Source organism: Vicia villosa, linkage group LG7 (genome assembly GCF_029867415.1).
Source record: "Vicia villosa cultivar HV-30 ecotype Madison, WI linkage group LG7, Vvil1.0, whole genome shotgun sequence".
NCBI classification, from domain to species: domain Eukaryota; kingdom Viridiplantae; phylum Streptophyta; class Magnoliopsida; order Fabales; family Fabaceae; genus Vicia; species Vicia villosa.
The window spans coordinates 12,821,549-12,846,182 of NC_081186.1; the positions used below are offsets into that span (position 1 = coordinate 12,821,549).

At 37.5% G+C, this 24,634-nt stretch overlaps 2 protein-coding genes across 2 annotated transcripts; both read left to right on the top strand.

The window, feature by feature from the left end:
• The first annotated feature begins 283 nt into the window (after positions 1–283).
• LOC131616965 (uncharacterized) lies at positions 284–3,776 on the top strand. The gene is made up of 2 exons (XM_058888378.1): positions 284–1,060; positions 3,280–3,776. The coding sequence occupies exons 1-2, from the start codon at positions 955–957 to the stop codon at positions 3,672–3,674; spliced, it is 501 nt and encodes a 166-aa protein (XP_058744361.1). The 5' UTR covers positions 284–954; the 3' UTR covers positions 3,675–3,776.
• Positions 3,777–7,926: 4,150 nt separating this feature from the next.
• On the top strand, positions 7,927–11,401 carry LOC131616966 (uncharacterized). The gene is made up of 2 exons (XM_058888379.1): positions 7,927–8,703; positions 10,923–11,401. The coding sequence occupies exons 1-2, from the start codon at positions 8,598–8,600 to the stop codon at positions 11,315–11,317; spliced, it is 501 nt and encodes a 166-aa protein (XP_058744362.1). The 5' UTR covers positions 7,927–8,597; the 3' UTR covers positions 11,318–11,401.
• Positions 11,402–24,634: the final 13,233 nt, after the last annotated feature.

The following is a 24,634-nucleotide window of genomic DNA, read 5'->3' on the forward strand; positions in this document are numbered from 1 at the left end:
TTATATTGAATTTTATTCAATTAAATTCAACTTAAATTAAATAAATAATGGATATATCCCAAGGAATGTACAAGATTTATTTTCCAATCAAATCTTGATCATGATATTATTGAAATTTGTTTGGTTTAATAATAGAAAAGTGTTGGACAAAAATAAAAAGGAAACCATGTGATTTTTATCAAAACTCTTTCTCTCAAGACATAAGGAGTCCAAGCCCATACTAACCCTAATTCCATTCACATATATATTCTGAAAAGTTCACTAAGAGAGGGGGACCGAAAAAATGTAGGCCTTATTTCTTAGCAATTCCTAATACACAAACCCTTATTTTTCCAATTCTTACGTACAAAATCACAGTCTCTGTACATATTTTCTCAGATCCACTTAGAAACAACTTTCTTTCATAGACTACTCTCTCTCACTCTCACGTAATAGTAACATCACCCTACACATTTGTTTTTTTACCTTTGTCACCACCATGACATAACCTTCACAAGCCCGAAACCATCTTTTCCAGAAAAACCAAAATTACACTAATTTTTCCTTACCAACATAATATTTTCGACACCAAAAAATTCACAATTTCTCATCACCTTTACAAACTAACCCCTAATCCTTCAAACATAAACAACAAACAGAAACAGTGGAACAAAAGCTAACAGAAGGATTGCACGCTGTCTAGAACCGCTGCCGGCACGCCGTCGCCATACCACCTACCCCGTCGTTTGAGATGCGCGTGTACCTCCGGATGAAATCAAGGGGATGCTGAAACAACAGAAAAAGAAAAGCAGAGTTGAAGCACAACAAGCATAAAATAGAAGAAATTAATTTGGAGAAGAAAATATTCGCTGGAACAACCCCGCATCTCAGATCTCCGACCAGCCACCGCGGGGAGGAGAATCGAGTCACCACACGCCAAAGACAGATCCGGTGAAGCCGCATCCACTTCAATCAATGTCGCAACATAGCAGCAACCGCACGCGACAAAAACGGAAACACATACCCGCCGCCCAAATCATCCTCCGACGGCGAATCATACGCGAGCACCGCACCACCACAGGTTAGAAGTTTGTCTCATATTCTTCTCTCATATTAGTGTGTACTTGTTTCTTTGATGATGTCTGAACATGGGTTTTTCTTGAATGGATATGCATTGGGTGTTTGAGAGAGTGGAAATAGAGTTTCTGTAAAAAATACATGGGTCTGTGTTTACATTTTTTCTTGTATTCAACGGTTCTATTCATGTACTATGCGGCTGCTTTTTGGTGTGTTATGAGAAACCAATTGGGTTATGTTTCTGGGTCATATTTCTAGTTGGGCTGGGTTGTGACACTAATATAATATAAGTTAAACAACGATAATACGGTACGACATATATACAACTTAAAGAAATAACACTAATGTGATGAATTCTAAACTGGAACTTCATATATAGTAATTTAACTAGTATGACATGTATATGTTCTAATGTGTACGTATAGAAATTGCTCTTTTATATTTAAAACTAAGAACTAATTTCAATTGGATTAATATATTTAATATTAATACATAAATGATCTTGTGTTAATTGAATCAGTTTTTCCTTCTTTAATTTTATACAAAAAAATATGTTTTCACAATAAATAAAGAATCAACCTTTCGCAAATGATACGATGGGTGGATTTCACAATTTGCCGCATCTTCGAATTGGTCGACTCATGATGTCATATTAATCAATTATTCAAATAAACTTATTTTGCTAAATGGTTTTAACCAAATCTATTGGTTACGATGATTAGCATTCCTTTATCAATTCGTTATTATTTGTAATCAAAGCTATTGATTATGAGGGATAACAATAAAATTAAATAATTGAATCAATCGATTAGAATAATTAGCAATGCTTTTATTAATCTGTTAATTATGGTGATCAAACCTATTGGTCATCGCGATTAATAGTACAAATTAAAATCAGGGTTGTACGCCCAAAACTTAAAACATTCAAAACACTTCAAATTAAACTACGGATTTTCATCCTAATTCAAACTATGATAGGCCATTCAAAAAGCCTTCAAACCATTCAAATCAAATTCTAAAGGCGTACAACCTTGGGCCTCGAACTACGTAGACTCTGATCCTCCATTAGGAGGTACGTAGGCACTTGGCAACAAGGCGAGTCCCCTTCCTCTAAATTCTAATCCTGTCAATATAATTAGCCTTGTAATTACTCTCTGTCACCTTTCTTTATAAACCTTGCCATAAACCTTTATCTTTGAATGTTAGCCTTTAGGAAAGGGTTGAGGGTGCCTAACACCTTCCCTCGACCTGAATATAGTATCTTACCCTGATCTCTTAACTGCGCGAGGTTTCCTATTCGCCTTGGTAGAATAGGTGGCGACTCTAAAAGTTAATTTTTAGGCAGGTTGCTACAGCTGGCGACTCTGCTGGGGATAACTATAATGGTGAATACTATGCTCCTATAGGTTTTGGCAGGGTTTAGGTTTGACAAGTTTTTTTAGGGTTTGCCAAACTTGCCATTTTTAGGGTTTGGGGGAGGTTCATCTTTTAATAAATATTAAATTATTTTTTTAAATCATTTGTTTATTTTTATTTGTTTTTGTTTTCCTGGAATGTTCATTTGCCTGCCTTAAAATGTTTGATTATATATTATATGCATTGCTGGTATTTTCTATGTTGTGTTAAACCCTAAGTGTGGGAGTTAACTTTGAGATCAATAGGGGAGTATGAATCGCCTACGAGTCTCATTGATAACTCCACTCGGAGTGGGTTGAATATTCGGAAATGTCCAAAACGAGGCTTGACTTTGTTGAGGGCAGGACGGGATATTTGGCTGATCTCTCCGGGAACCTACCCCAAAAATTCGAACCTCATGGATAAAATGAGTTGTTCTAAAATCCGAAGAGACAAAAAGTCTCGGAGGCTACGAACGACCCCATGAGACCTTCTAGAATCCCCTATAAAAAGGTTGGCTCCCAAGAGCCGCTACGTCGAACCTATGAACCTGGATTTCTTGAAATATTATGATATGATTTGCATTTTTGCCTTATATGATTTTTTTTTGTTTTGTTTGTTTGTTGCTATATCTTTGTGTTTTCATGCATCATAGATCATTTGCATTCTTGCATCATGTCTTATCCAGAAAAAAAAAACAAAAAAAAGGAGTTTTATTATATTTAATCCATAGGTGTGGATAAAGACATAAATACGAACAAGGCATATCATGCATGGCATGCACATCATTTTCATGGCATTAAGAGAAGAGTTCTCTTCTATCTCCAGAGCAAGGAACCATTGGGAAGGATAACCTAACATCCCGGCCATATTATCCAACAAGATTTCAGCAGAAGAGATCAATGGATCAGCAAAAGCAACATGGTGGCCAACGCACCTGGAGGTCCAAACCAAAACGATCATTCACTCCGTTGTATATGCCATTGTCTCAAGCTTTGCAACGTTTGCTCAGTCAGAACTTGGTAACTCTGCTACCTCCATACTCAGCTCCAGTTAACCCCGTTCCCGGGTACAAACATCATGCTAGGTGCGCTTATCATTCAGACAGTCCTGGTCATGATACAGAGGATTGTGGGCCGTTGAAGCACAAGATCCAAGATTTGATTGAAGAAGGGCTCGTTGAGTTCGAAGATCCTCACAAGTCTAATGCCATAGGTGGCTAGAAGGAGGATTTCTTAGATCATTAGTTTTGTTTTCATTCGCAATTTCTTTCTGTTTGTTTAAACATTAGTCTTACGACATATGCTGTGTACTTTACAATAATCATTAATGCATTGCTTACGTTTGTCTTGATTTACTCCTAGTGTTCTCACTATATTTAAAACCGTGTTTTTACCTAGTTTTCTTCTTTGTGATATTCAACTCTCGTTAAAGCTGTACACCTTTTGAGGGAGAATGACGAAAATGATATCATAATTTCATACACTACGCTTTCGAACAGACTGTGTTGACGATGTACAGGCATTGTTTCAATTCCTAAATAACGGAGATATAAGGATGTTAATCCCTTGTCAACCCCTTTGAACCTAAATAAGTAGGAGTTTTCCTTCATATAAAATAAAACCCTTAATACATAACCCGGGGTAGGGTAGTTGCTCAGTTAACTTAATTATTCCAAGTTGTTCCTTTGAACATAATCACCGATGGTTCCCCGTCGTCATTAAGTCTGGCAGTCAATATCCGCAAAGAAAAAAGAGAAAGCATTGCAAAAGCCTGCTGAGTCAAAACCTATTAAGGAGACTTAGGCAAAATTGGGGCATCCCGCTGACTGTAGTTTTAAAACGAACAGTTCAGGCAAAAGTTAGGGATAACAAAGTCAAAAAGAGGCCATTACATACCCTCACAAGAGAAAATATTACAAAAAAGGAGAATGACTGCCTTTGCAGATAAACCTTTGGTTTTTGAACCATCATGTCAATGTCATAATTCCCTAATTCTTTTGGAGACTAAATGCATAGCTAACTGAGCATAGGACTGGAGAACATCACGAAGATTGGGATGGGTACAAATAAACTTTGAGCCTCTATCTTTTGTTTCTTTAAACCGTGAACCAGGCCACGTTACAACCCTTAAAAGTCCTAACTGAAGCATGGTTAGTTCGAAAGCATACTGTTACCAAAAGGTATCCCGACTCCTTAAGGTCCACTATAACTCTTGATTTGATATCACTTTCTTACAAAAAAAAACTTTGTTTTACTCAAAAATGTTTTTAAACTTTCAAGACAGACATATGCATTCGCATCTTGTGAATTTCATTACAAAGTACACTTGTCTATGTGGATTCAGATGTTTAAACATCAGGGAGAAGTTGCATGGGGCATGGCTAATGGCTAAAAATCCTACTGACTGACGAAGTAGCTTTAAAAACTCGTCAAAAGAAGAAACATCCCTTACGCATAACTGGGATGGCTAAGGTGTACACAGGGCATAACCCGTCATTATCCCAGTTACATGGGGCAATCTAATCAAGATCCATTGGAATCTCTCAAGGACGCTGAATAGCCCATGGGGCAAGTCCAATACCTGGGGGCACGTTGCAAAAATCACTCAGTATCAGATGGGGTCAATACCACTCTCACATCCTTTATAGGATGTTTCTCAATCTGTCCATATAGTCTTCTTTAAGACGTGTTCAAATACTTCTTACCCTTTCTAGGAGCCTTTTTCAGATAGTCTTTTTAAAGACCCATTTTCTTATCCTTTCTATTTTCAAACCCTTTCAGACAGTCTTCTCTAAGACATATCCATTTCCAAGAACCTTTTCTAGGTAGTCTTCTGTAAGACATCTCTTAACTTTTTCCAGTTAGTCTTTTAAGACATATTCAAACTTCTCTTACGCTTTCAAGAACCTTGTCAAACTTTGTTTAAAGTACAGAGTCTTCTCTAAGACAGTTCACCATCCTTTTTAGGGTGATCTTCTTCAAGATATCTTTTCCTAAGTTTTAAAACGCCACAAAAAAAAACAGTCTCTATCCTCTATAGGAATATTTTGACCCTCTGCACAAACACATCCCTTTGAGCTTTGTTTAAAGCGCAATCTTGTTTAAGACAATTTCCCATTCTTCCCAAGGACCTCTTCAGGTAGTCTTATAGAAGACATCATCTCATTTTGAGTACTCAGCAAATCATTGTCCGTCAGGCGCAACCGAAACGCATGACTCACTCTGAAAAGCATCCGCTTCACATTCAAATCAATGCATACAATCAAGGATCCTATTGACTAGGGGCATATCTTTCAAGAATTCAAACACTGGGGCAAGGCATATCAGGCAAGACATGGTGAAACTCGAGTTCCCTCTAAAGGTCCCTCCTTCAGATTAAGGGGCACGTCTCTCAAAATTTCTGATATTCGGCAAGTCACATTAGTATCACACAAGGAGCATTGTTGCGTAATCGATCTTCCCACGCTCGTACTATTTATGTCCCGCAGTGTGGGATCGGCATACATACATGATTCTCATTTATTTTGGGAATCTCATTACATGACACATGCATCATGACATTGCATAAAACTAACGCTGCCTTTTCAGGTCACTTCATATTCAAAAGGATGTTATCATCCAATTACATTGCAAATACGATCGTATCAACGATTCAATCTTAACAGATACAATTCCAATACCTCATTCCAAGTCTTTCTTCAAAGACAATCCAGAAGCAATCAAAGAATTTCTTACCTCTCCAGGTAGTCTTGTCCAAGACAATTATCCTAATCTTTCCAAGCAGTCTTGTTTAAGACATATCCTAACCTTTGTAGGTAGTTTTGTTTAAAATGCTTCGTATCCTTTATAGGAACCTTTCTAGATAGTTTTGTTTAAAACATATCATGCCCTTTATAGGAACCTTTCTAGGTAGTTTTGTTTAAAACATATCGTGTCCTTTATAGGAACCTTTCGAGGTAGTTTTGTTTAAAACATATCGTGTCTTTTATAGGAACCTTTATAGGTAGTTTTGTTTAAAACGTCTTATGTCCTTTATAGGAACCTTTCTAGGTAGTTTTATTTAAAACATATCGTTCCCTTTATAGGAACCTTTCTAGGTAGTTTTGTTGAAAACGTCTCATGTCCTTTATAGGAATCTTTTTAGGTAGTTTTGTTTAAAACGTCTCATGTCCTTTATAGGAATCTTTTTAGGTAGTTTTGTTTAAAACGTTTCATGTCCTTTATAGGAATCTGTTTAGGTGAGTTTTGTTTAAAACGTATCGTACCTTTTATAGGAATCTGTTTAGGTGAGTTTTGTTTAAAACGTATCGTACCCTTTATAGGAATCTGTTTAGGTGAGTTTTGTTTAAAACGTATCGTACCCTTTATAGGAACCTTTCTAGGTAGTTCTGTTTAAGACGTACCATGACCTGTCTAGGTAGTCTTGTTAAGACGTTTCATACCCTTTATAGGAACCTGTGTAGATAGTCCTGTTTAGGACATTCCATATCCTTTCCAAAAAAAAAACCTCTCCAGGTTTCATATCTTTTTAAAGAGCCTTTCTAGGTGAGTCTTATTTAAGACGTATCATGCCTCTCTAGGTAGCCTTTTAAAATGTTTATCCAAACTTCTCTGAGACACACCTAGTTCTTTTAAAGAACTCCTCAGCTAGTCTTCTCCAAGACATTCTTCCTAAGCATTGTTCAAAGCCTAAGCTTCTTCGCATCAACCTTCGATATACCCTATTCAGGAACCTCTTCAGGTAGTCTTATGTAAGACATTACTTCCTCTCTCCTCAGATACAATCAAATGATCCAGGTCTGAAAAGCATATGCTTTAGACAAGTACCCTGCTAGGCAAATAGATGGCATCTTTAAGCCCATCTCCCACGGAACTTTTGTCCAACAAATGCAAATTTCGGGGCATTTCAGTGTTCAATCATCTTCTACCTTTAGATTACGATAGGCAGACGTGTCTATCTGACTCTTCAGGTTTAAGAAGATTGAACAGGGGCAGCTGTCATACCCCAAAATTTGCCCTCCTCAATGCATCTTCAATGGCTCAAGGTTCAAAGAATTATTCAAAGTCACTCTCTCCTAATCGAGGGTCTCTAAAATTAGGGTTTTCATTTCATCAAAGGATTGTGAATATTCATGACCCAAATAAAGACCTCTAAATCCATTATTCAATTTTCTATTATTTTTATTTCTTTTATATTGAATTTTATTCAATTAAATTCAACTTAAATTAAATAAATAATGGATATATCCCAAGGAATGTACAAGATTTATTTTCCAATCAAATCTTGATCATGATATTATTGAAATTTGTTTGGTTTAATAATAGAAAAGTGTTGGACAAAAATAAAAAGGAAACCATGTGATTTTTATCAAAACTCTTTCTCTCAAGACATAAGGAGTCCAAGCCCATACTAACCCTAATTCCATTCACATATATATTCTGAAAAGTTCACTAAGAGAGGGGGACCGAAAAAATGTAGGCCTTATTTCTTAGCAATTCCTAATACACAAACCCTTATTTTTCCAATTCTTACGTACAAAATCACAGTCTCTGTACATATTTTCTCAGATCCACTTAGAAACAACTTTCTTTCATAGACTACTCTCTCTCACTCTCACGTAATAGTAACATCACCCTACACATTTGTTTTTTTACCTTTGTCACCACCATGACATAACCTTCACAAGCCCGAAACCATCTTTTCCAGAAAAACCAAAATTACACTAATTTTTCCTTACCAACATAATATTTTCGACACCAAAAAATTCACAATTTCTCATCACCTTTACAAACTAACCCCTAATCCTTCAAACATAAACAACAAACAGAAACAGTGGAACAAAAGCTAACAGAAGGATTGCACGCTGTCTAGAACCGCTGCCGGCACGCCGTCGCCATACCACCTACCCCGTCGTTTGAGATGCGCGTGTACCTCCGGATGAAATCAAGGGGATGCTGAAACAACAGAAAAAGAAAAGCAGAGTTGAAGCACAACAAGCATAAAATAGAAGAAATTAATTTGGAGAAGAAAATATTCGCTGGAACAACCCCGCATCTCAGATCTCCGACCAGCCACCGCGGGGAGGAGAATCGAGTCACCACACGCCAAAGACAGATCCGGTGAAGCCGCATCCACTTCAATCAATGTCGCAACATAGCAGCAACCGCACGCGACAAAAACGGAAACACATACCCGCCGCCCAAATCATCCTCCGACGGCGAATCATACGCGAGCACCGCACCACCACAGGTTAGAAGTTTGTCTCATGTTCTTCTCTCATATTAGTGTGTACTTGTTTCTTTGATGATGTCTGAACATGGGTTTTTCTTGAATGGATATGCATTGGGTGTTTGAGAGAGTGGAAATAGAGTTTCTGTAAAAAATACATGGGTCTGTGTTTACATTTTTTCTTGTATTCAACGGTTCTATTCATGTACTATGCGGCTGCTTTTTGGTGTGTTATGAGAAACCAATTGGGTTATGTTTCTGGGTCATATTTCTAGTTGGGCTGGGTTGTGACACTAATATAATATAAGTTAAACAACGATAATACGGTACGACATATATACAACTTAAAGAAATAACACTAATGTGATGAATTCTAAACTGGAACTTCATATATAGTAATTTAACTAGTATGACATGTATATGTTCTAATGTGTACGTATAGAAATTGCTCTTTTATATTTAAAACTAAGAACTAATTTCAATTGGATTAATATATTTAATATTAATACATAAATGATCTTGTGTTAATTGAATCAGTTTTTCCTTCTTTAATTTTATACAAAAAAATATGTTTTCACAATAAATAAAGAATCAACCTTTCGCAAATGATACGATGGGTGGATTTCACAATTTGCCGCATCTTCGAATTGGTCGACTCATGATGTCATATTAATCAATTATTCAAATAAACTTATTTTGCTAAATGGTTTTAACCAAATCTATTGGTTACGATGATTAGCATTCCTTTATCAATTCGTTATTATTTGTAATCAAAGCTATTGATTATGAGGGATAACAATAAAATTAAATAATTGAATCAATCGATTAGAATAATTAGCAATGCTTTTATTAATCTGTTAATTATGGTGATCAAACCTATTGGTCATCGCGATTAATAGTACAAATTAAAATCAGGGTTGTACGCCCAAAACTTAAAACATTCAAAACACTTCAAATTAAACTACGGATTTTCATCCTAATTCAAACTATGATAGGCCATTCAAAAAGCCTTCAAACCATTCAAATCAAATTCTAAAGGCGTACAACCTTGGGCCTCGAACTACGTAGACTCTGATCCTCCATTAGGAGGTACGTAGGCACTTGGCAACAAGGCGAGTCCCCTTCCTCTAAATTCTAATCCTGTCAATATAATTAGCCTTGTAATTACTCTCTGTCACCTTTCTTTATAAACCTTGCCATAAACCTTTATCTTTGAATGTTAGCCTTTAGGAAAGGGTTGAGGGTGCCTAACACCTTCCCTCGACCTGAATATAGTATCTTACCCTGATCTCTTAACTGCGCGAGGTTTCCTATTCGCCTTGGTAGAATAGGTGGCGACTCTAAAAGTTAATTTTTAGGCAGGTTGCTACAGCTGGCGACTCTGCTGGGGATAACTATAATGGTGAATACTATGCTCCTATAGGTTTTGGCAGGGTTTAGGTTTGACAAGTTTTTTTAGGGTTTGCCAAACTTGCCATTTTTAGGGTTTGGGGGAGGTTCATCTTTTAATAAATATTAAATTATTTTTTTAAATCATTTGTTTATTTTTATTTGTTTTTGTTTTCCTGGAATGTTCATTTGCCTGCCTTAAAATGTTTGATTATATATTATATGCATTGCTGGTATTTTCTATGTTGTGTTAAACCCTAAGTGTGGGAGTTAACTTTGAGATCAATAGGGGAGTATGAATCGCCTACGAGTCTCATTGATAACTCCACTCGGAGTGGGTTGAATATTCGGAAATGTCCAAAACGAGGCTTGACTTTGTTGAGGGCAGGACGGGATATTTGGCTGATCTCTCCGGGAACCTACCCCAAAAATTCGAACCTCATGGATAAAATGAGTTGTTCTAAAATCCGAAGAGACAAAAAGTCTCGGAGGCTACGAACGACCCCATGAGACCTTCTAGAATCCCCTATAAAAAGGTTGGCTCCCAAGAGCCGCTACGTCGAACCTATGAACCTGGATTTCTTGAAATATTATGATATGATTTGCATTTTTGCCTTATATGATTTTTTTTTGTTTTGTTTGTTTGTTGCTATATCTTTGTGTTTTCATGCATCATAGATCATTTGCATTCTTGCATCATGTCTTATCCAGAAAAAAAAAACAAAAAAAAGGAGTTTTATTATATTTAATCCATAGGTGTGGATAAAGACATAAATACGAACAAGGCATATCATGCATGGCATGCACATCATTTTCATGGCATTAAGAGAAGAGTTCTCTTCTATCTCCAGAGCAAGGAACCATTGGGAAGGATAACCTAACATCCCGGCCATATTATCCAACAAGATTTCAGCAGAAGAGATCAATGGATCAGCAAAAGCAACATGGTGGCCAACGCACCTGGAGGTCCAAACCAAAACGATCATTCACTCCGTTGTATATGCCATTGTCTCAAGCTTTGCAACGTTTGCTCAGTCAGAACTTGGTAACTCTGCTACCTCCATACTCAGCTCCAGTTAACCCCGTTCCCGGGTACAAACATCATGCTAGGTGCGCTTATCATTCAGACAGTCCTGGTCATGATACAGAGGATTGTGGGCCGTTGAAGCACAAGATCCAAGATTTGATTGAAGAAGGGCTCGTTGAGTTCGAAGATCCTCACAAGTCTAATGCCATAGGTGGCTAGAAGGAGGATTTCTTAGATCATTAGTTTTGTTTTCATTCGCAATTTCTTTCTGTTTGTTTAAACATTAGTCTTACGACATATGCTGTGTACTTTACAATAATCATTAATGCATTGCTTACGTTTGTCTTGATTTACTCCTAGTGTTCTCACTATATTTAAAACCGTGTTTTTACCTAGTTTTCTTCTTTGTGATATTCAACTCTCGTTAAAGCTGTACACCTTTTGAGGGAGAATGACGAAAATGATATCATAATTTCATACACTACGCTTTCGAACAGACTGTGTTGACGATGTACAGGCATTGTTTCAATTCCTAAATAACGGAGATATAAGGATGTTAATCCCTTGTCAACCCCTTTGAACCTAAAGAAGTAGGAGTTTTCCTTCATATAAAATAAAACCCTTAATACATAACCCGGGGTAGGGTAGTTGCTCAGTTAACTTAATTATTCCAAGTTGTTCCTTTGAACATAATCACCGATGGTTCCCCGTCGTCATTAAGTCTGGCAGTCAATATCCGCAAAGAAAAAAGAGAAAGCATTGCAAAAGCCTGCTGAGTCAAAACCTATTAAGGAGACTTAGGCAAAATTGGGGCATCCCGCTGACTGTAGTTTTAAAACGAACAGTTCAGGCAAAAGTTAGGGATAACAAAGTCAAAAAGAGGCCATTACATACCCTCACAAGAGAAAATATTACAAAAAAGGAGAATGACTGCCTTTGCAGATAAACCTTTGGTTTTTGAACCATCATGTCAATGTCATAATTCCCTAATTCTTTTGGAGACTAAATGCATAGCTAACTGAGCATAGGACTGGAGAACATCACGAAGATTGGGATGGGTACAAATAAACTTTGAGCCTCTATCTTTTGTTTCTTTAAACCGTGAACCAGGCCACGTTACAACCCTTAAAAGTCCTAACTGAAGCATGGTTAGTTCGAAAGCATACTGTTACCAAAAGGTATCCCGACTCCTTAAGGTCCACTATAACTCTTGATTTGATATCACTTTCTTACAAAAAAAAACTTTGTTTTACTAAAAAATGTTTTTAAACTTTCAAGACAGACATATGCATTCGCATCTTGTGAATTTCATTACAAAGTACACTTGTCTATGTGGATTCAGATGTTTAAACATCAGGGAGAAGTTGCATGGGGCATGGCTAATGGCTAAAAATCCTACTGACTGACGAAGTAGCTTTAAAAACTCGTCAAAAGAAGAAACATCCCTTACGCATAACTGGGATGGCTAAGGTGTACACAGGGCATAACCCGTCATTATCCCAGTTACATGGGGCAATCTAATCAAGATCCATTGGAATCTCTCAAGGACGCTGAATAGCCCATGGGGCAAGTCCAATACCTGGGGGCACGTTGCAAAAATCACTCAGTATCAGATGGGGTCAATACCACTCTCACATCCTTTATAGGATGTTTCTCAATCTGTCCATATAGTCTTCTTTAAGACGTGTTCAAATACTTCTTACCCTTTCTAGGAGCCTTTTTCAGATAGTCTTTTTAAAGACCCATTTTCTTATCCTTTCTATTTTCAAACCCTTTCAGACAGTCTTCTCTAAGACATATCCATTTCCAAGAACCTTTTCTAGGTAGTCTTCTGTAAGACATCTCTTAACTTTTTCCAGTTAGTCTTTTAAGACATATTCAAACTTCTCTTACGCTTTCAAGAACCTTGTCAAACTTTGTTTAAAGTACAGAGTCTTCTCTAAGACAGTTCACCATCCTTTTTAGGGTGATCTTCTTCAAGATATCTTTTCCTAAGTTTTAAAACGCCACAAAAAAAAAGTCTCTATCCTCTATAGGAATATTTTGACCCTCTGCACAAACACATCCCTTTGAGCTTTGTTTAAAGCGCAATCTTGTTTAAGACAATTTCCCATTCTTCCCAAGGACCTCTTCAGGTAGTCTTATAGAAGACATCATCTCATTTTGAGTACTCAGCAAATCATTGTCCGTCAGGCGCAACCGAAACGCATGACTCACTCTGAAAAGCATCCGCTTCACATTCAAATCAATGCATACAATCAAGGATCCTATTGACTAGGGGCATATCTTTCAAGAATTCAAACACTGGGGCAAGGCATATCAGGCAAGACATGGTGAAACTCGAGTTCCCTCTAAAGGTCCCTCCTTCAGATTAAGGGGCACGTCTCTCAAAATTTCTGATATTCGGCAAGTCACATTAGTATCACACAAGGAGCATTGTTGCGTAATCGATCTTCCCACGCTCGTACTATTTATGTCCCGCAGTGTGGGATCGGCATACATACATGATTCTCATTTATTTTGGGAATCTCATTACATGACACATGCATCATGACATTGCATAAAACTAACGCTGCCTTTTCAGGTCACTTCATATTCAAAAGGATGTTATCATCCAATTACATTGCAAATACGATCGTATCAACGATTCAATCTTAACAGATACAATTCCAATACCTCATTCCAAGTCTTTCTTCAAAGACAATCCAGAAGCAATCAAAGAATTTCTTACCTCTCCAGGTAGTCTTGTCCAAGACAATTATCCTAATCTTTCCAAGCAGTCTTGTTTAAGACATATCCTAACCTTTGTAGGTAGTTTTGTTTAAAATGCTTCGTATCCTTTATAGGAACCTTTCTAGATAGTTTTGTTTAAAACATATCATGCCCTTTATAGGAACCTTTCTAGGTAGTTTTGTTTAAAACATATCGTGTCCTTTATAGGAACCTTTCGAGGTAGTTTTGTTTAAAACATATCGTGTCTTTTATAGGAACCTTTATAGGTAGTTTTGTTTAAAACGTCTTATGTCCTTTATAGGAACCTTTCTAGGTAGTTTTATTTAAAACATATCGTTCCCTTTATAGGAACCTTTCTAGGTAGTTTTGTTGAAAACGTCTCATGTCCTTTATAGGAATCTTTTTAGGTAGTTTTGTTTAAAACGTCTCATGTCCTTTATAGGAATCTTTTTAGGTAGTTTTGTTTAAAACGTTTCATGTCCTTTATAGGAATCTGTTTAGGTGAGTTTTGTTTAAAACGTATCGTACCTTTTATAGGAATCTGTTTAGGTGAGTTTTGTTTAAAACGTATCGTACCCTTTATAGGAATCTGTTTAGGTGAGTTTTGTTTAAAACGTATCGTACCCTTTATAGGAACCTTTCTAGGTAGTTCTGTTTAAGACGTACCATGACCTGTCTAGGTAGTCTTGTTAAGACGTTTCATACCCTTTATAGGAACCTGTGTAGATAGTCCTGTTTAGGACATTCCATATCCTTTCCAAAAAAAAAACCTCTCCAGGTTTCATATCTTTTTAAAGAGCCTTTCTAGGTGAGTCTTATTTAAGACGTATCATGCCTCTCTAGGTAGCCTTTTAAAATGTTTATCCAAACTTCTCTGAGACACACCTAGTTCTTTTAAAGAACTCCTCAGCTAGTCTTCTCCAAGACATTCTTCCTAAGCATTGTTCAAAGCCTAAGCTTCTTCGCATCAACCTTCGATATACCCTATTCAGGAACCTCTTCAGGTAGTCTTATGTAAGACATTACTTCCTCTCTCCTCAGATACAATCAAATGATCCAGGTCTGAAAAGCATATGCTTTAGACAAGTACCCTGCTAGGCAAATAGATGGCATCTTTAAGCCCATCTCCCACGGAACTTTTGTCCAACAAATGCAAATTTCGGGGCATTTCAGTGTTCAATCATCTTCTACCTTTAGATTACGATAGGCAGACGTGTCTATCTGACTCTTCAGGTTTAAGAAGATTGAACAGGGGCAGCTGTCATACCCCAAAATTTGCCCTCCTCTATGCATCTTCAATGGCTCAAGGTTCAAAGAATTATTCAAAGTCACTCTCTCCTAATCGAGGGTCTCTAAAATTAGGGTTTTCATTTCATCAAAGGATTGTGAATATTCATGACCCAAATAAAGACCTCTAAATCCATTATTCAATTTTCTATTATTTTTATTTCTTTTATATTGAATTTTATTCAATTAAATTCAACTTAAATTAAATAAATAATGGATATATCCCAAGGAATGTACAAGATTTATTTTCCAATCAAATCTTGATCATGATATTATTGAAATTTGTTTGGTTTAATAATAGAAAAGTGTTGGACAAAAATAAAAAGGAAACCATGTGATTTTTATCAAAACTCTTTCTCTCAAGACATAAGGAGTCCAAGCCCATACTAACCCTAATTCCATTCACATATATATTCTGAAAAGTTCACTAAGAGAGGGGGACCGAAAAAATGTAGGCCTTATTTCTTGGCAATTCCTAATACACAAACCCTTATTTTTCCAATTCTTACGTACAAAATCACAGTCTCTGTACATATTTTCTCAGATCCACTTAGAAACAACTTTCTTTCATAGACTACTCTCTCTCACTCTCACGTAATAGTAACATCACCCTACACATTTGTTTTTTTACCTTTGTCACCACCATGACATAACCTTCACAAGCCCGAAACCATCTTTTCCAGAAAAACCAAAATTACACTAATTTTTCCTTACCAACATAATATTTTCGACACCAAAAAATTCACAATTTCTCATCACCTTTACAAACTAACCCCTAATCCTTCAAACATAAACAACAAACAGAAACAGTGGAGCAAAAGCTAACAGAAGGATTGCACGCTGTCTAGAACCGCTGCCGGCACGCCGTCGCCATACCACCTACCCCGTCGTTTGAGATGCGCGTGTACCTCCGGATGAAATCAAGGGGATGCTGAAACAACAGAAAAAGAAAAGCAGAGTTGAAGCACAACAAGCATAAAATAGAAGAAATTAATTTGGAGAAGAAAATATTCGCTGGAACAACCCCGCATCTCAGATCTCCGACCAGCCACCGCGGGGAGGAGAATCGAGTCACCACACGCCAAAGACAGATCCGGTGAAGCCGCATCCACTTCAATCAATGTCGCAACATAGCAGCAACCGCACGCGACAAAAACGGAAACACATACCCGCCGCCCAAATCATCCTCCGACGGCGAATCATACGCGAGCACCGCACCACCACAGGTTAGAAGTTTGTCTCATATTCTTCTCTCATATTAGTGTGTACTTGTTTCTTTGATGATGTCTGAACATGGGTTTTTCTTGAATGGATATGCATTGGGTGTTTGAGAGAGTGGAAATAGAGTTTCTGTAAAAAATACATGGGTCTGTGTTTACATTTTTTCTTGTATTCAACGGTTCTATTCATGTACTATGCGGCTGCTTTTTGGTGTGTTATGAGAAACCAATTGGGTTATGTTTCTGGGTCATATTTCTAGTTGGGCTGGGTTGTGACACTAATATAATATAAGTTAAACAACGATAATACGGTACGACATATATACAACTTAAAGAAATAACACTAATGTGATGAATTCTAAACTGGAACTTCATATATAGTAATTTATCTAGTATGACATGTATATGTTCTAATGTGTACGTATAGAAATTGCTCTTTTATATTTAAAACTAAGAACTAATTTCAATTGGATTAATATATTTAATATTAATACATAAATGATCTTGTGTTAATTGAATCAGTTTTTCCTTCTTTAATTTTATACAAAAAAATATGTTTTCACAATAAATAAAGAATCAACCTTTCGCAAATGATACGATGGGTGGATTTCACAATTTGCCGCATCTTCGAATTGGTCGACTCATGATGTCATATTAATCAATTATTCAAATAAACTTATTTTGCTAAATGGTTTTAACCAAATCTATTGGTTACGATGATTAGCATTCCTTTATCAATTCGTTATTATTTGTAATCAAAGCTATTGATTATGAGGGATAACAATAAAATTAAATAATTGAATCAATCGATTAGAATAATTAGCAATGCTTTTATTAATCTGTTAATTATGGTGATCAAACCTATTGGTCATCGCGATTAATAGTACAAATTAAAATCAGGGTTGTACGCCCAAAACTTAAAACATTCAAAACACTTCAAATTAAACTACGGATTTTCATCCTAATTCAAACTATGATAGGCCATTCAAAAAGCCTTCAAACCATTCAAATCAAATTCTAAAGGCGTACAACCTTGGGCCTCGAACTACGTAGACTCTGATCCTCCATTAGGAGGTACGTAGGCACTTGGCAACAAGGCGAGTCCCCTTCCTCTAAATTCTAATCCTGTCAATATAATTAGCCTTGTAATTACTCTCTGTCACCTTTCTTTATAAACCTTGCCATAAACCTTTATCTTTGAATGTTAGCCTTTAGGAAAGGGTTGAGGGTGCCTAACACCTTCCCTCGACCTGAATATAGTATCTTACCCTGATCTCTTAACTGCGCGAGGTTTCCTATTCGCCTTGGTAGAATAGGTGGCGACTCTAAAAGTTAATTTTTAGGCAGGTTGCTACACCAGAAGCATCAATCAAGTGATTGGAAATAAACCAACAGTAAGGTTACTATCATCGGTAAGGTTACCGGGAAGCAGGTGGATAGTATAGCTTAGCACCAGAGTTTTGAGTCGGATGTCTTGATGTATGGGATAATGCTTATGCTCATGTATATGTTGATTGATGTAATGAGTGGAACGAAGCAATGTCTTCTATAAGACTACCTGAAAAGGTTTCTGGAATGGATATGAAGATTTGTCTTAAAAATACTACCTGAAAAGGCTCTTAGAATGTCTTAAAGAAGACTACCCGAATAGGTTCCTTAGAAAAGGACTGTAAGATTTGTCTTAAAGAAGACTACCTGAAAAAGTATGGTGTAATGTATCAACCAATGTATGCAATGCATGATTCATATGTATTTGCATGATGCTCTGATGATAGGTTGTTGATAACCAAAGCGTATATAGCTCGCTGGAGTTGCAGGTTTGTTTGATAAGGTGGGGTGTGATGCTAGCGCAATTCCCTGATACCTGTTTTTTGAAGATCGTAGTTAGGAGAAAGATTTGTAAAGTGTGGGAACACCTTTTTCTTTTGTTGTGCGTCTTGACCCAGTTTGCCCCTTTGAATTACTCCACGCCTTTAACCTTTGAGGTCCTCCGCGCCTTTAACCTTTCGCGGTTCTCCACACCTTTAACCTTAGAGGTTCTCCACACCTTTAACCTTTGAATTGTTTACCTTATGGGTTTGATATTCAATTCCCCAATGTTTAGTGAAAGAAAGGTGCCTATGACTTCCAAGCCATGAAGGGGGCGCTCCAAGAAATAACCTTGTCATATGCTCGGATGTTTAGATTGAAGGGTATGCCCTTGATCTCCAGGATATGGAGGACTATCCATAGTGTTCTATCCTTTTGAATTTGAATTCTTCCCATGTTTAGCATGCCCCTGTTTTCTGTTGCTTCGAGATGTGCCCCAAGTCGATTGAACCTTAGGAAGAATGCCCCCAGTTAATAGGATTTTTACTCGTATGCCCCTGCGATCCTTGAACTTTTGCCCCTGTTTAGGAGAACCCCCTAGATGTGGTTATCCCTATTCCAGATTCTTTATTTGAAATGATCGCCTTTGATTAAACCAGTTTCGAGATTTCCTCGATGTTAAGCGTATACTCGTAGGTGACGTTGTACCCTTTGAGAAGTAACTCCAATGCGACGCGTATGCAAGTTTTGAAATCGAAGTCCGTTATGAATTAAGACTGGATGATTAGAAATGAATGCTTGAAGAAGCGTAGTGGTTAGAAATAGTTTTAACAAACTTAGGAGTCAGTATAACAAATCCTGCGTAATATGCTTTCATAGTTAACCTTGCCTCAATTAGGACTTTTGAATGTTGTAACTTGGCCTGGTTCACAGTTTTAAGAAACAATGGATATAAGGCTCAAAGTTTATTTACCCCACCCCTTTCTCCTTGATGTTCTCCGAATCCTAAAAATTCGCTTAATCCAATGGATGTGCTTTGTTTGCAAGAGAATCGCTTTGGTTTTGATGTTGAGCATAAGCCTTTAGCAAAGACCCAAGCGTTGATGAAAATATTGTAGAGATCCAAGCATTGATGTGAAGCTTTGATGGTTTAGCAGTCACAAGATTATCCTTTGTATTTCGCCTTTGTTTTTTTTATCCCTTATTTTTTCATGAACCAACTCTTTCGAGTTTGATCCATCGGGATGCCCTGATTTTTTCCCAAGTCCTTTTTCTTTTCTTTTATGAAATTTTCCATTTTGACTTAGCGGGCGTTTTTCTCCTTTTCTTTTGAATGCTTCTTGGGTTTTGAATATTGTGACTGCTATGTTGATTTGCGAACTTCGACTTTGATACTTCCTCGATCTTTGAATGATGTGTTGAGGAAGAAGATGTTGTGAATATTATCTCCATTGCTTCCTCAATCTTGGATGAATGCGAGGAAGAAGATATGCTTGAACCTTTGCTTTGCTTGATCCTTATGCTTGAACCCTTGCTTGGATTGACTGATTCTCTTGACAACCAAAGTACACCATTGAATTAATTGAAATCTACCCTGCCCCTGGTTAAAATCAAGATTCATTTGAAAAGTAGAAACAAGCTCCAACTCCTGGCTCGAGGGGGTGACTGTGAGTACAAGATTACACTCAAAGATGTTTTTGATTTATGGCAAACTCAAATGAGCATTCAAACAACAAGGAGGAATCAGAAAAGCAAAGCATTTGATCACTCATGAAAGCACAAGGTGATCCACTATGCATATAAGTCGACTCAACACAAGCTGGACATGAAAAATGCAGAAAATCAGCAGTTAGGTCGACCTACTGTCAATCTAGGTCGACCTAAAATGAAGGAAAATCCATATACCTCTGCTAGGTCGACTCACAGACCATTTAGGTCGACTCAAAATAAAGATATCTTCATATCAGTCTGCTAGGTCGACCTACACATCAACTAGGTCGACCTAATCTGAGAAAATGTTCCCAGAACGCACCAGAAGAGGATTCTGGTCGACCTACTCCTTCAACAGGTCGACCTAACTGGGAGCAAAGTTCAGCAAGCACTGCTAGGTCGACCTAACCTCTACAAGAGGTCGACCTAACTGATCAAGAAAGTCCAAAATTCAGTTATTCTTGATTCCAACTGCTATGCAATCATATATATTGTGCAAGGGTTAATTATTCCAAAAAAAAAACACCAACGACTGAAAGATACACAAACGCTTCTCATCTTCGTTCTTCATCATCTCCAACACAATTACACATAATCATTCTTGCGTTGCGGGTTAGTGATGAGTTCGATAACGTCCATGGAACGGAATTGAAGATTCCTAGTGGGTGAAGGTTTGTGGGGTTTGTTGGTGAATAAAATCTGCGGGTTTTGTCCTCCACGACGGGTGGTTCTTGGGGGTTTTTATCAAGAGGCGTTCATTGAGGATTCGGCTGAGTGTAACGATTGAGGAACGGGGAGTTCAAGGAATCAAGACACTGCAGAAGGGAATCAAAGTGAAGCTCTTGGATAACCTTGATCTGGCTCAAGATTAAGGGGGAAGAAGATTCAAAGGATCGACATAATTGGTTTATCGTTTATCGCTTTGTTATCTTCTTTGTATATACTACTTTCAACATTAATGAAAGATTACCCAATTTCAATTTGGAATTGGGGGCAGACGTAGTCGTAGCGAGGACGATCGACGAACTGCCTAAACAAATATCGTGTTCTTGTCGCTTTTACTTTCTCTTTTACTTTCTGTTCATAATTGGTTATAAGTGCAAAATTGATCAACGATTCAAGTGTTAAAATTGTGAATTAAAGTTCTGCACAAACATCACAATTCACCACAACTTGAATCACTATCAATTTGAACCTATCACCAAGTGTTTGTGTTTTTGCTTTATCCAATCTTACTGCATTGCAAATCAAAGTTGTCAATCTAGAAGTTAATTGGATTTCAGTTGTTAAACGTATTGGTTAGCTATCATATTACTTCACCATTAATTCCACTTACTCTTTGGTTTTGAAACACATACGACCTTTGCAATAGCGGTCCAGAATAGACGCAAGTCGATTCAGAACCGCTTTCGCTCGAGTCTGTAGAAAAATCTGTAAAAACTTAGTGAGATCTATTCACCCCCCCTCTAGATCTGTAGGCCAGCGTCTAACAGTGACGAGGGATTAACATCCTTATTTCTCCACTATTTGGGAATTGAAACAATGCCTGTACATCCTCGGCTCGGTCTTACCTTGAAAGCATATATTTAGCTGGACTTAGTTATTTATGTTCTTCATTCTCCCTTAAGTTTGTTAACAATCCTAAATCTGAGATTGAAAGTAGAAGTGCGCGAATGAAGCGAATGAATTGATTCCAAAACCTGCATGGTCATCCCATTAGAATTTCTAATCCGAAGATACAACTTTTATCCTGAGTGACACTTAGCGATCGTAGGGGTTGAAATTCTGAGCATGGTAAACACCTATTGATCCTAGGGACAACCTCCTTTGTAGATCCATCGACCTTGTTTTACTCCCTAGTTAATGAACTTGTAGAAGTGAGGGTAATCTCGAATTCTCCTTGGACATGTCAAACCTGTTGGGAATAAACCGTTAGCGGTGGGTTTTCATCGTATCGGAACTTCATGAGTTTCCTCTGACTGAACCTCCTTTGCTTTTTCTAAGGATAGTGTCACACCTTTCGTAACCTCCAAAATTTGTAGATTGACAGAGAGAACCTATGATCCTTTTGCCCCTTGGCGTGGGGTTGACATATGTCGCATTCCCTCCATCGTAGTCATGCATCTTTGTTCAGGGTATTGCCCCAGTTGGACTGACCCTTGCCCATAGGTTATCGCAGAGCGTCCTTGTGAGTTTGATATGTTCTAAGATGAACCCCTTTTTGACTAGATACATCTTGAGTGTATCTATGAGGGAACTCTTTGTTGAACTAATCCTTGCTCGATGACAACCTTTATTATATTTATAATCCTGTTATGACAAGGCATGGACATGCGGCATGACGAAAGGCATCCTTTTTCCTCCTTGTAAGACCAAGTTCGTTCTCGATAATTTATCCTCCTTTCTCCATAGTCTATGATCCTTTGATTTTTTTTTAGTCTCGGGAACTCGGCTAGCGCGATAGGTGCGGATGCGGGTGAAGATGCAAATGTAGATGCAACTGTATGACTGCATGAAAATGCGAATGCATGGATATGCGAGAGACTCCTTGTATTATAACTCCATGTATGCAATGCAGACGCGTGACGTATACTCCTAGGGATAGCCTTAGAGGTAACATTAGACCCTCGTATCTTTGCAGGACAAATGTTATGACACCCTAAGGGAAATCCCTTAGATTTGGGAGTATGCAGAAGGTAGCAGCTGGTGACCGTTCAAGACAATCGCCAAGTCTCATGGCCATCGAGAGGCCAATCGACGTGTGTAAATGAAGATGTCCTTCGTGGGAAGGACCTGTAGTTGTAAGAATACAAGGATATATAAGGAAAGTCCCTACAGGCTAGGGAGTGTGTAGATACAGGTGTGGAGTGACCGTTCATGACAGTCACTAGGTCTCATGGCCATCGAGAGGCCAATCAACGTGCATAAATGGAGGTGTCCTTCGTGGGAAGGACATGGTCTTAGAAACAGAGTCCATGCGGGCCAGGGAATGCATAGGAACACCTGCAAAATTAAAACGCAATACATTCATAGCATATAAATTGCACACATAATAAGCACGTAAACCCTAGGTTCATAGGTTTGGCGTAACGGCTTAGGGTGCCTACCCTTCCCATTGGTATGCTCTAGAAGGTCTCATGGGGTCGTTCGTAGCCGCCGAGACTTTTTGTCTCTTTGGATTTTAGAACAACTCATTTATCCACGAGGTTCGAGTTTTAGGGGTAGGTTCCCAGAGAGATCAGCCAAATACCAAGTCCAGCCCTCAACAAGGTCAAGCCTCGTATCAGGCCTTTCCGGATATTCAGCCCACTCTGAGTGGAATTATAATAAGACTCGTAGGCGATGTAATTCCCCTCTGGTCATTATTATAATTCCCACGCTTAGGTTTAACGCAATTTATATATACCCAAAAAGTGCAGTAAAATAGCAAATATTCACGTAAACAAATATTTAATTAAATTACTGTAAATAAATGTAATTGTTGTAAATAATTGAAATTGCAAGTAAATAAATAAATAAATAAAATTTAAATATTTACAATAAACCATAAACCCTAAAATGGCGAATTAGCCAAACCCTAAAAATTTCGCCAAAAACCTAAACCGTTTGCCACAAACCTAAACCTAAACCCTCTCAAGCCTTAGGAGCATAATAATTCACCATTATGTGTTCCCCAGCAGAGTCGCCAGCTGTAGCAACCTGCCCTAAAATTATGCTTTTTAGAGTCGCCACCTATTCTGAAGGGCGAATAGGAAACCCTACGCAGTTAAGAGATTCGGGGTAAGTTATTATAATCAGGTCGAGGGAAGGTGTTAGGCACCCTCAACCCTTTCCTATTGGCTTTGAATCTAAGGTAAAGGTTTATGGCTAAAATATTAAGGTTCAATAGCTAAAGAATTGAATAGGGGGAAAATTGAGATTTTAGGGAGGGGACTCGCCTTGGTTATCCAAGTGCCTACGTATCTCCTTATGGAGAATCAGAGTCAACGTAGTTCGGGCACATAGTTGTACGCCTTAGAATTTGATATGAAGTTTGCTTTGAAGGCTTTTTGAATGGCCTATCGTAGTTTTTTTGAATTTGTGATTGAAAAGGCATTTTGAATTGCCAGATCGAAGGGATGAAAATCCGTAGTTTGAATGAGTGTTTTAAGATTTGGGCGTACAACCCTGATTTGATATGGCACCGTTAGATGCGTTGACCAATAGATTTGGTCAGTATAGCTAACGGATTAAGGGGCATTGCTGGTTACTCAGATCGATAGATTGATCGTCGCGGGCAGCAAATTAAATGTGTTTTGGATTTTATGTATTTTTTATCTCTCGTCTAAAGCGACTAATAGATTTAGTCGGGCCAAGGAGAGAATTAAATAAAGAATTTTACCATTTTTTATCTCTCGTCTTTGCGACTAATAGCTTTAGTCGGGTCGAGGAGAGAATTAAATAAAGGACTAATTAAATTATTATTAATAAATAAATTAGATTAATCCAAATTATTTCTTGCCTAATGCGACTAATAGGTATAGTCGGTTCGGGGAGAAAATTAATTGAATGTTACTGTTTCACCAAAATGAGCAATGGGATCGGGCAAACCCTCATGTATTAACCTTTCTAGGTTTTTTTTGTAATTTTTAATATTAATAAAAACTAATTAAATAGAGTAATCGAAATAATCGGGAGAATAAATCCTAAAACCTAATATAACCCTAATTCTAATTTAATTATATACTAATCCTAATTAAAATAAATTAACTAAATAAAACATAAATAATTTACATTT